We start from the raw sequence: 10,517 nt of genomic DNA, 5'->3' as shown, positions 1-10,517 counted from the left end.
CTATGGGTGCTGGGTGCCCCCACCCAGGAAGTCGGCCATGAGGTGGGCGAGGGGGCGGGGCTTCTCCTCGGGCAGCCAATGGCTGGCGCCGGGCAGGAGGCAGAGGCGGGCGTCGGGGCGCAGGCAGGGGGTGCAGGCAGGAGGCCAGGCGGGCGTCCAGGAGGGCGTCGTGGGTGCCCCACAGCAGGAGGGTGGGGAGCGGGGGGGGCTCGCGCGGGATCGGGGTGTCCCTGGGGAGAGGAGGGTGGGGGTCAGGGGTCAGAGGTCAGGGTGGCGGGGAAGGGGGGGGGGGCACCCAAGTGGGGGCACCCTGAAATGGAGCAGCCCCAAATGGCGGCACCCAAATGGGGCAGCTCAAAATGGCGGCACCCAAATGGGAGGACCCAAATGGTGGCTCCCCAAAATGGAGAACCCCAATGGGAGCACCCCAAAATGGCGGCACCCAAATGGGGGCTCCCCAAAATGGAGAACCCCAATGGGAGCACCCCAAAATGGCGGCACCCAAATGGGGGCTCCCCAAAATGGAGAACCCCAATGGGAGCACCCCAAAATGGCGGCACTCCAAAATGGAGCAGCCCAAAAGGGGGGAACCCAAATGGGGGTACCCCAAAAAGGAGAACCCCAATGGGGGCACCCAAATGGAGGCTCCCCAAAATGGAGCACCCCCAAAATGGGGGCACCCAAACGGGAGCACCCCAATGGAAGCACCCAAACAAGAGCACCCACCCGGGATCATCCCAAACAGGAGCCCCCCCAGTGGGAGCACCCCAGAAAGAATCACCCCAAATGGGAGCACCCAACCAGGATCATCCCAAACAGGAGCCCCCCAAAACAGGAGCCCCCCCTATGAGGGCACCCTGAAGAGGCTCATCCCAATGGGAGCACCCCAAATCGGAGCACCCAACCGGCATCATCCCAAACGGACGCACCCCAACAGGAGCACCCCAAAAAGGATCATCCCAAATGGAGGCACCTCAAACAAGAGCACCCAACTGGCATCACCCCAAACAGAAGCACCCCAAATGGGAGCACCCAAACAAGAGCACCCAACCGGGATCATCCCAAATGGAAGCACCCCAATGGGAGCACCCCCAAAGAGGATCATCCCAAATGGGAGCACCCAAACGGGAGCACCCCAAACGGGAGCACCCAAACAAGAGCACCCAACCAAGAGCACCCAAATGGGATCATCCCAAACGGAAGCACCCCAATAGCAGCACCCCAAAAAGGATCATCCCAGATGGGAGCACCCAAATGGGAGCACCCCAAAAAGGATCATCCCAAATGGGAGCACCCCAAAAGAGAAGCCCCCCAATAGGAGCCCCCCAAAAAGGATCATCCCAAATGGGAGCACCCCAAAAGAGAAGCCCCCCAATAGGAGCCCCCCAAAAAGGATCATCCCAAATGGGGACACCCAAATGGGAGCACCCAAACGGGAGCACCCCAAAAAGGCTCATCCCAGATGGGAGCACCCAAACGGGATCATCCCAAACAGGAGCACCCCCAAATGGGAGCACCCCAAAAAGCATCATCACAAATGGGAGCTCCCCAAACAAGAGCACCCAACCAGCATCACCCCAACCGGGAGCACCCCAAATGGGAGCACCCCAAACAAGAGCACCCAACTGGAAGCACCCAACTGGCATCACCCCCAAACGGGAGCACCCCAATGGGAGCACCCCAAAAAGGCTCATCCCAAATGGGACCACCCAACCAAGAGCACCCAACCAAGAGCACCCAACCAAGAGCACCCAGCCGGCATCACCCCAACTGGAAGCACCCCAAAGAGGATCATCCCAAATGGGAGCACCCAACCAGGATCACCCCAAATGGAAGCACCCCAATGGGAGCCCCCCAAAAAGGCTCATCCCAAATGGGACCACCCCAAATGGGGGCACCCAAACGGGACCACCCAACCAAGAGCACCCAACCAAGAGCACCCCAACCAGCATCACCCCAACCGGAAGCACCCAACCAAGAGCACCCAACCGGACGCACCCAACCAAGAGCACCCAACCAGCATCACCCCAACTGGAACCAACCCAACCAAGAGCACCCAACCAGCATCACCCCAACCGGAAGCACCCAACCAAGAGCACCCAACCAAGAGCACCCAACCAGCATCACCCCAACCAGAACCACCCAACCAAGAGCACCCAACCAGCATCACCCCCAAATGGGAGCACCCAACCAAGAGCACCCCAACCAGCATCACCCCAAATGGGAGCACCCAACCAAGAGCACCCAACCAGCATCACCCCAAATGGGAGCACCCAACCAAGAGCACCCAACCAGCATCACCCCAAATGGGAGCACCCAACCAAGAGCACCCAACCAGCATCACCCCAACTGGAAGCACCCAACCAAGAGCACCCAACCAGCATCACCCCCAACTGGAAGCACCCAACCAAGAGCACCCAACTGGAAGCACCCAACAAAGAGCACCCAACCAGCATCACCCCAACCAGAAGCACCCAACCAAGAGCACCCAACCAAGAGCACCCAACCAACAACCCCCCAGCCGGAACCACCCCAAGGCAACCCCACCAACCCCAACCCCCCACCTGGAGAGCACCCAACCCCCAACCCCCCCCACCCGGAGAGCACCCAACCCTCGGGGGGCGCGGGTGCCCCCCACCCACCGGAAGAGGTTGCGGTAGTGGTGGATGGCGGGGGCCAAGGCCCGCGGCTGCGACAGGCCGTAGATGTAGGCGTCGACCTCCTCCTCCGTCAAGCGCCGCGCCGGGTCCCGGATCCCCGTCCCGGGTCCCGTCAGCAGGGTCCTCACCAACTGTGAGGTCACCGAACGGGGGGCAGGGTGGGGGGCTGGGCTGAGGTCACCCCCCGGCGAGGAGGGACTCGGCACCTCGGGGGGCAGCTGCTGCGGGAGGGGCTCTGGAGGGGGGGGAGGTGGCGGGGAGCGCCCGAGGGGGGATGGGGGGCGGGGGGGGGGAGATGTGGGGCTGGGGAGATGTGGGGCTGGGGGGATGTGGGGGCTGGGGAGATGCAGGGACAGGGAGATGTGGGGACGTGGGGCTGGGGAGATGTGGGGCTGGGGAGATGTGGGGACGGAGATGTGGGGATGGAGAGACGTGGGGCTGGGGAGATGTGGGGACGTGGGGACGTGAGGAGATGTGGGGAGATGTGGGGACAGGGAGATGTGGGGCTGGGGAGATGTGGGGACGTGAGGAGATGTGGGGAGATGTGGGGACAGGGAGACATGGGGACGTGGAGATGTGGGGACAGGGAGATGTGGGGATGGGGAGACGTGGGGACATGGGGTTGGGGAGATGTGGGGACAAGGAGCACCCAAGGGGACAATGTGGGTCCAGGGAGCTGTGGGGATGGGGAGATGTGGGGCCAAGGAGCGCCTCAGGGGACAACATGGGGACGTGGGGCCAGGGAGATGTGGGGCCGGGGAGCCATGGGGCTGGGCAGCCGTGGGGCCAGGGAGCTGTGGGGCTGGGCAGCCGTGGGGCTGGGGAGCCGTGGGGCCGGGGTCTCACCTCGAAGTCGGCCAAGGAGAGGAGGAGCTCGGGCAGCCAGGGCAGCTGGAAGAGGAAGATGTAGCTGGAGCGGAGCAGCTGGGAGGGGTGGCAGGCGGCGAAACCTGCGCCAGGAGGGGGGCACCCGTGTCAGCGGCCACCGCGGGGGCGCCGCACCCGGCCGTGGGGTGGGGACCGCACCCGGTGGCACCACCACAAGAGATGGCACCCGATGGCATGGCCATGAGATGGCACCCAATGGTGTGGCCATGAGATGGCACCCAACGGCATGGCCACCGGAGATGGCACCTGATGGTATGGCCATGAGAGATGGCACCCAACAGTGTGACCATGAGAGATGGCACCCCGATGGCACAGCCATGAGAGATGGCACCCGATGGCATGGCCATGAGATGGCACCCAATGGTATGGCCATTGGAGATGGCACCCGATGGTATGGCCATGAGACACGGCACCCAATGACATGGTCATGAGAGATGGCACCCAACAGTGTGACCATGAGAGATGGCACGGCCATGAGATGGCACCTAATGGTGTGGCCATGAGATGGCACCCAGTGGCATGGTCATGAGATGGCACCCAATGGCACGGCCATGAGAGATGGCACCCGATGGCACTGTCATGAGATGGCACCTAATGGTGTGGCCATGAGATGGCACCCAGTGGCATGGTCATGAGATGGCACCTGACAGAAATGCCATGAGAGATGGCACCCAATGGCATTGTCATGAGATGGCACCCAGTGGCATGGCCATGCAAGATGGCGCCCAATCGCATGGTCACGAGATGGAACCTGATGGAAATGCCATGAGAGGTGGCACCCAATGGCATTGTCATGAGATGGCACCCAATGGCACGGCCATGATAGATGGCACCCAACAGCGTGACCATGAGAGATGGCACCCAATGGCATTGTCATGAGATGGCACCCAATGGCACGGCCATGATAGATGGCACCCCACAGCACCGTGGTGGCACGTCACAGCCACGAGAGCGGGGCCACGCCGGGCCACCAGGCACGGTGGAACCCCCGCCGCCCCTCCATGAGAACCAGCACCCATAGCCAGAGGAGATGCCACCCAAGGACCCAGCTGCCCACCCCGTCCCCAGGAAGCCACCCCGTTACCCGCCATGACGGCCCGGTGCGGAGCATCCATGACGACCAACTTCTCCACCATGGCCGGGTGGCTGGCGGCCAACTCCCAGGCGAGAAGTCCGCCCCAGTCGTGGCCCACCAAGATGCATTTGGGGGGCGCGGCGGCGGCACCAGCCGCTACCCGCCGCCGTCCCGCCGTGCCCCTCGGATGTCCCCAAGGTCTCGATGACCTCGCGGATGTCCTCCAGGAGGACCTCCAGCTGGTAGCTGTCCTTGCCCGGTGGCTTCTCAGAAGCTCCGTAACCTCGGAGGTCCAAGGCCACCACGCGGTAGCGGGTGCCGAACTCCTGCAGCAGATACCTCCAGCAGAACCTGGGAGGAGGAAGGTGACGATGACGATGATGACGATGACGACGATGACGATGGTGGTGATGACACCACGGGGGGGGTGGTGGCACCCACCAGTTTTGGGGGAAGCCGTGGAGGAGCAGCATCAGCGGGGCCGTGGTGGGACCCCCGGGTGACGTAGTGGAGCCGCAGCCCCGAGGCCTGGGGGCGGGGGGGGGGGGTGAGGGTGGGGGTGAGGGTGGGGGTGGGGGGTCACCATGGTGCCCCCACCCCAAAACCACCCCCCCCATAGCCCCCCCAGCACCCCCAAATCCCCCCCCATCACACGGAGCCCCCCCATGTTGTCCCACCAGCCCCACCGAGCAGCTTGGTGCCCCCGAATTCCCCCGGACCCCCTGGCCCCGCCGAGGCCCCCCAAAACCCCCCGGGCCCCCCAAAAACTCCCCCAGTCCCCCCAAAGCTCCCCCAGATCCCACCAGGACCTCCCTGAGCGCTCAAGATCCCCCCAAAAGCCCCTCCTGGGTCCCCCAAGACCCCCCCAGGGCCCCCAAAACCCCCCAGGACCCCGCAACCCCCAGGGCCCCCCCAAATCCCCCAGGACCCCCAGAACCCCCCCAAAAGCCCCCCCTGCCAGGGCCCCCCAAACCCCCCAGGACCCCCCAAAAGCCCCTGCCAGGGCCCCCCAAAACCCCCCAGGACCCCCGCACCCCCCCCAGGGCCCCCCAAAACCCCCCAGGACCCTGCACCACCCCCAGGGCCCCCCCAAACCCCCCAGGACCACCCAAACCCCTCCAAAAGCCCCCCCAGGGCCCCCCAAAACCCCCCAGGACCACCCCAAACCCCTCCAAAAGCCCCCCCAGGGCCCCCCAAAACCCCCCAGGATGCCACAACTGCCCCCCAAGGACCCCCCAAACCCCCCAGGACCCCCAGAACCTCCCCAAAAGCCCCCCCCAGGGCCCCCCAAAACCCCCCAGGACGCCACAACTGCCCCCCAAGGACCCCCCAAACCCCCCAGGACCCCCAGAACCTCCCCAAAAGCCCCCCCCAGGGCCCCCCCAAAACCCCCGAGCCCCCCCAAAAGCCCCCCCCAGGGCCCCCCAAACCCCCCAGGACCCCCCGAGCCCCCCCAACCCCCCCCCCCACCTTGAGGCGCAGGTACCGGTGCTCCCCAAAAGTGCCATCGGCCAAGCCGGGGGGGGGGCCGGTCCCGCACCCGCCACCAGAAGGTTCCTCGGGGTCCCCCGGCGCAGCAGCAGCCCCAGCCCCCAGAGCCCGTAGGCCACCCCCGCGGCCACCGCGGCCACCGCCACCCCCAGGCGGGCCAGCAGGCGCCGCAGGGCCAGCAGCAGGCGGGTGGGGGCCAGCAGCAGCGAGCAGAGGGACAGGAGCATGGCGGGGGGGGGGGGGGCGTCACCTGGGGGGGGGGCTGTGTCACCAGGGTGGCCCATCCCCATGGTGGCCCATCCCCATGGTGGCCCAACCCCATGGTGGTCCCAACCCCTTGGTGGCCATGACACCAGGTGGCCCATCACCAGGGTGGCCGAGTCACAAGGTGGCCATGGCACCAGGGTGGCCCATCCCCTTGGTGGCCCCATCCCCTTGGTGGTCCCAACCCCTTGGTGGCTATGTCACCAGAGTGGCCATGTCTGTCGCCAGGGTGGCCCATCTCCATGGTGGCCCCATCCCCATGGTGGCCGTGTCACCAAGGTGGCCATGGCACCAGGATGCGATGTCACCAGGTGGCCCCATCCATCCCCATGGTGGCCGTTTCACCAGGGTGGCCATGTCACCAGGGTGTCCTGTCCCCATGGTGGCCATGGCACCAAGGTGTGATGTCACTAGGGTGTCCCATCACCAGGTGGCCCCATCCCCATGGTGGCCGTGTCACCAGGATGCGATGTCACCAGGTGGCCATGGCACCAGGCTGGCCCCATCCCCTTGGTGGCCATGTCACCAGGGTGGCCCATCCCCTTGGTGGCCATGTCACCAGGTGGCCCCATCCCCATGGTGGCCATGGCACCAAGGTGGCCCATCCCCATGGTGGCCCAACCCCATGGTGGCCTCAACCCCTTGGTGGCCATGTCACCAGGTGGCCCATCACCAGGGTGGCCAGGTCACCAAGTGGCCATGTCACCAGGGTGTCCCATCACCAGGGTGGCCCATCCCCATGGTGGCCCAACCCCATGGTGGCCCCAACCCCTTGGTGGCCCCCAACCCCTTGGTGGCCATGTCACCAGGTGGCCCATCACCAGGGTGGCCCCATCCCAGTGGTGGCCATGGCGGCCATGGCACCAGGGTGTCCCAGCCCCATCCATGGTGGCCCCAGCCCCTTGGTGGCCATGGCACCAGGGTGTCCCCAGCCCCATCCATGGTGGCCCCAGCCCCTTGGTGGCCATGGCACCAGGGTGTCCCAGCCCCATCCATGGTGGCCCCAGCCCCTTGGTGGCCATGTCACCAAGGTGGCCCAGCCCCATGGTGGCCATGGCACCAGGGTGGCCCATGGTGGCCCCATCCCCTCGGTGTCCCCACGTGCCCTAAGGGGCCGTGCCACCGCCCTGGCCCGCCCTGCGCTGGCCCCATCGGCCCCCGCGCTGGCCGCTCCCGGCTGTCACCCCGGCTGCCCGTCACCCTCAGGGTGTCACCCGCCCCCACCGTGTCCCACCCCCCGCGTGCCGCCTCACCGGGGTGGCCCTGTCACCGGGGTGTCGCGACATGGGGGTGTCCTTGTCACCGGGGTGGCCCTGTCACCAGGGTGTCGCGACACGGGGGGTGTCCTTGTCACCCGGGGTGTCCCTGTCACCGGGGTGTCATGACACGGGGGGTGTCCTTGTCACCGGGGTGTCCCTGTCACCAGGGTGTCCTGACACAGGGGGTGTCCTTGTCACCAGGATGTCCCTGTCACTGAGGTGTCGCAACATGGGGGGTGTCCTTGTCACCGGGGGGGCCCTGTCACTGAGGTGTCGCGACATGGGGGGTGTCCTTGTCACCGGGGGGGGCCCTATCACCTTGGTGACCCTGTCACTGGGGTGTCCCTGTCACCGGGGTGTCCCTGTCACCGGGGTGTCGTGACATGGGGGTGTCCTTGTCACCAGGGAGGTCCTGTCACCTTGGTGTCATTGTCACCAGGGTGTCACGACATGGGGGTGTCCTTGTCACTGGAGGTGTCCCTGTCACCGGGGTGTCGTGACATGGGGGTGTCCTTGTCACCAGGGTGTCCCTGTCACTGGGGTGTCACGACATGGTGTCCTTGTCACCGGGGGTGTCCTGTCACCTTGGTGTCCCTGTCACCGGGGTGTCCTGACATCAGGGTGTCTCTGACACTGGGGTGTCCTTGTCACCAGGGTGTCACGACATGGGGGTGTCCTTCTCACCAGGAGGGTCCTGTCACCTTGGTGTCCTTGTCACCAGGGTGTCCCCTGTCACCAGGGTGTTGTGACACGGGGGGTGTCCTTGTCACTGGGGGTGTCCTTGTCACCAGGGTGTCACGACATGGGGGTGTCCTTGTCACCAGAAGGGTCCTGTCACCAGGGTGTCCCTGTCATCGGGGTGTTGCGACACGGGGGTGTCCTTGTCAGCAGCGGGGTCCTGTCACCGGGGTGTCCCTGTCACCGGGGTGTCGCGATATGGAGGTGTCCTTGTCACCGGAGGTGTCCTGACACCAGGGGGAGTCCCATCGTGGGGGTGTCCCTGTCACCAGCCACCAGGGTGTCACGACACGGGGTGTTCTGTCACCAGAGGTCCCTGTCACGGGGTCATCCCGTCACCTCAGGGTCCCTGTCACCCGCTGTCCCGACAGCAGGGTGTCCCTGTCACCGGGTGTCCCTGTCACCCGTCACCGGGCTGTCGTGACATGGGGGTGTCCTTGTCACCAGTGGGGTCCCTGCCCCCGGGGCGCCCTGATACTGGGGGTCCCATCACGGGGGCGTCCCTGTCACCGGGCTGTCACGACACGGGGGGTCTCCTATTACGGGGTGTCCCTGTCACCGGGCTGTCGCGACACAGGTGTCTCCTATCACGGGGGTGTCCGCTCACCAGCGTGTCCCTGCCACCTCAGTGTCCCTGTCGCCGGCGTGTCGCGACACGGGGGCGTCCTGTCACCACGGGGGTCCCTGTCACGGGGGGGGTCCCTGTCCCCGGGCTGTCGCGACACAGGGGGGGGTCCCTGTCCCCGCCCCCTCCCCCCCCCCCCGCCCGACCTTCTCGCGCCGCTTCCTCCGCCCGAGCTCGGCCGCGCGCGGCCCCGCCCCCTCCCGCCCATTGGCCGGCGCCGGGGGGCGGGGCCTCGCGGGACGCAGCCAATCGGAGCGCGGGGGGAAGGGGCGGTGCCGGGGGTCACGTGGGGGCGGGGCGCGACTTCCGGGCTGCGGGGCCCGCCCCGGCGGGGCCGCTCGGGCCTTCCCGGCCGGCGCTGGCGGCTGGGGCGCGGCGCTCGCTCTCTCGCCTCGCCCTGCAGCTCGCCGGCTTTGCCTTTCCGGGCTTTCGGGGCCTTGTCCGCTTTTTGCTTTTGCCTTTCTCGCCCCATTTTTCCTCTTTTTTACCGTATTTTTCCCCCTTTTTGAACCTTGTAAACTTTTTTTTTTTGCTGTCCCCCCCCTTAATCCTTCCTCCTCTATTTTTGACCCCCCCCCCCCCCTTTTTTCCCCCTTTCCCCCTCCCCCCAGTCGGCCACAGCCGCCCCTCCCCCCGTCGGGGGGCCGTGAAGGTTGGAATTTGGAAGAGCCAAGTAACGGGCAACCGCCAGCGATGGAGGGTTTATCGGCATTAATTCGGAATAATTTAGGATAATTTATAATAATTTATGGTAATTTGTGGTAATTTACGGTAATTTACACTAATTTAGAACAGTGTGTAACAAAGTATAAAAATTTGTAATAGAGTCTAATATTCTACAGCAATTTGTGATGATAATTTGTGATGATAATTTGTGATAATTTGTGATAATTTGTCATTTGCAGCACCGCCGCTGACCACCCAGAATCCTTCAGGATCCGTGGAATTTCTTTTGCAGAGCCAAGCGCGACCACAATTTCAAATGCCAATTTTTTTTTCCAAAAATTAAAATTTCCCGACAGTAAAAGTTTTAATTTTTTTTTTTTTTTTTTTTTTTTTTTTTTTTACATTTCCAACTGAACTTTTTGATTTCCCAAGTGACAAATTAAAGCGAAGAAATACCTTTCGACGTAAAATTTAACTCTTACATCTTTTTGGGGGGATTCTCCCCCGGGTTCGGCAGCGCGGCGTGCCGAGAGCCGCCCGGCGCACCCGGCTCGCGCTCCGTGGTTTCCAGGCGGAAAATTTAAAATTTTTCGGATTTTCAAATTTCAAATTCCATGTTCCCAGCGTCCCGATTTCCCCTTGAATGTAAAAATGAAAATCTGGGGAGGGGGCGCCACCCACCCACACGGGGCGGGGGATGGGCGGCCCCAGCACCCATGGGTGCCCCGGGACCCCCCCTCCCCCCTCCCCCCCCCTCCCCCCCGGGGGCGTCGCCATCGCTGGGGGGGAGGGGAGGGGGGGGTCAAAGAAATGGGGCGAAAAACGGCGAATTTTTTTTTTTTTTTAAAAAA

General features: G+C 64.4%; 1 protein-coding gene across 1 annotated transcript; it reads right to left on the bottom strand.

Moving 5' to 3' along the window:
• EPHX3 (epoxide hydrolase 3) lies at positions 1–6,341 on the bottom strand. The gene is given in 11 exon segments (XM_075725239.1): positions 1–129; positions 131–230; positions 2,643–2,791; positions 3,507–3,610; positions 4,633–4,783; positions 4,785–4,974; positions 5,065–5,117; positions 5,119–5,151; positions 6,094–6,150; positions 6,152–6,190; positions 6,192–6,341. Coding segments are annotated over 11 exon segments (1,155 nt in total).
• Between the last annotated feature and the right edge of the window lie 4,176 nt (positions 6,342–10,517).

The sequence above is a fragment of the Pelecanus crispus genome, chromosome 27, assembly GCF_030463565.1.
Source record: "Pelecanus crispus isolate bPelCri1 chromosome 27, bPelCri1.pri, whole genome shotgun sequence".
Classification (NCBI taxonomy): domain Eukaryota; kingdom Metazoa; phylum Chordata; class Aves; order Pelecaniformes; family Pelecanidae; genus Pelecanus; species Pelecanus crispus.
This window is presented reverse-complemented; position numbering and strand designations above follow the sequence as displayed.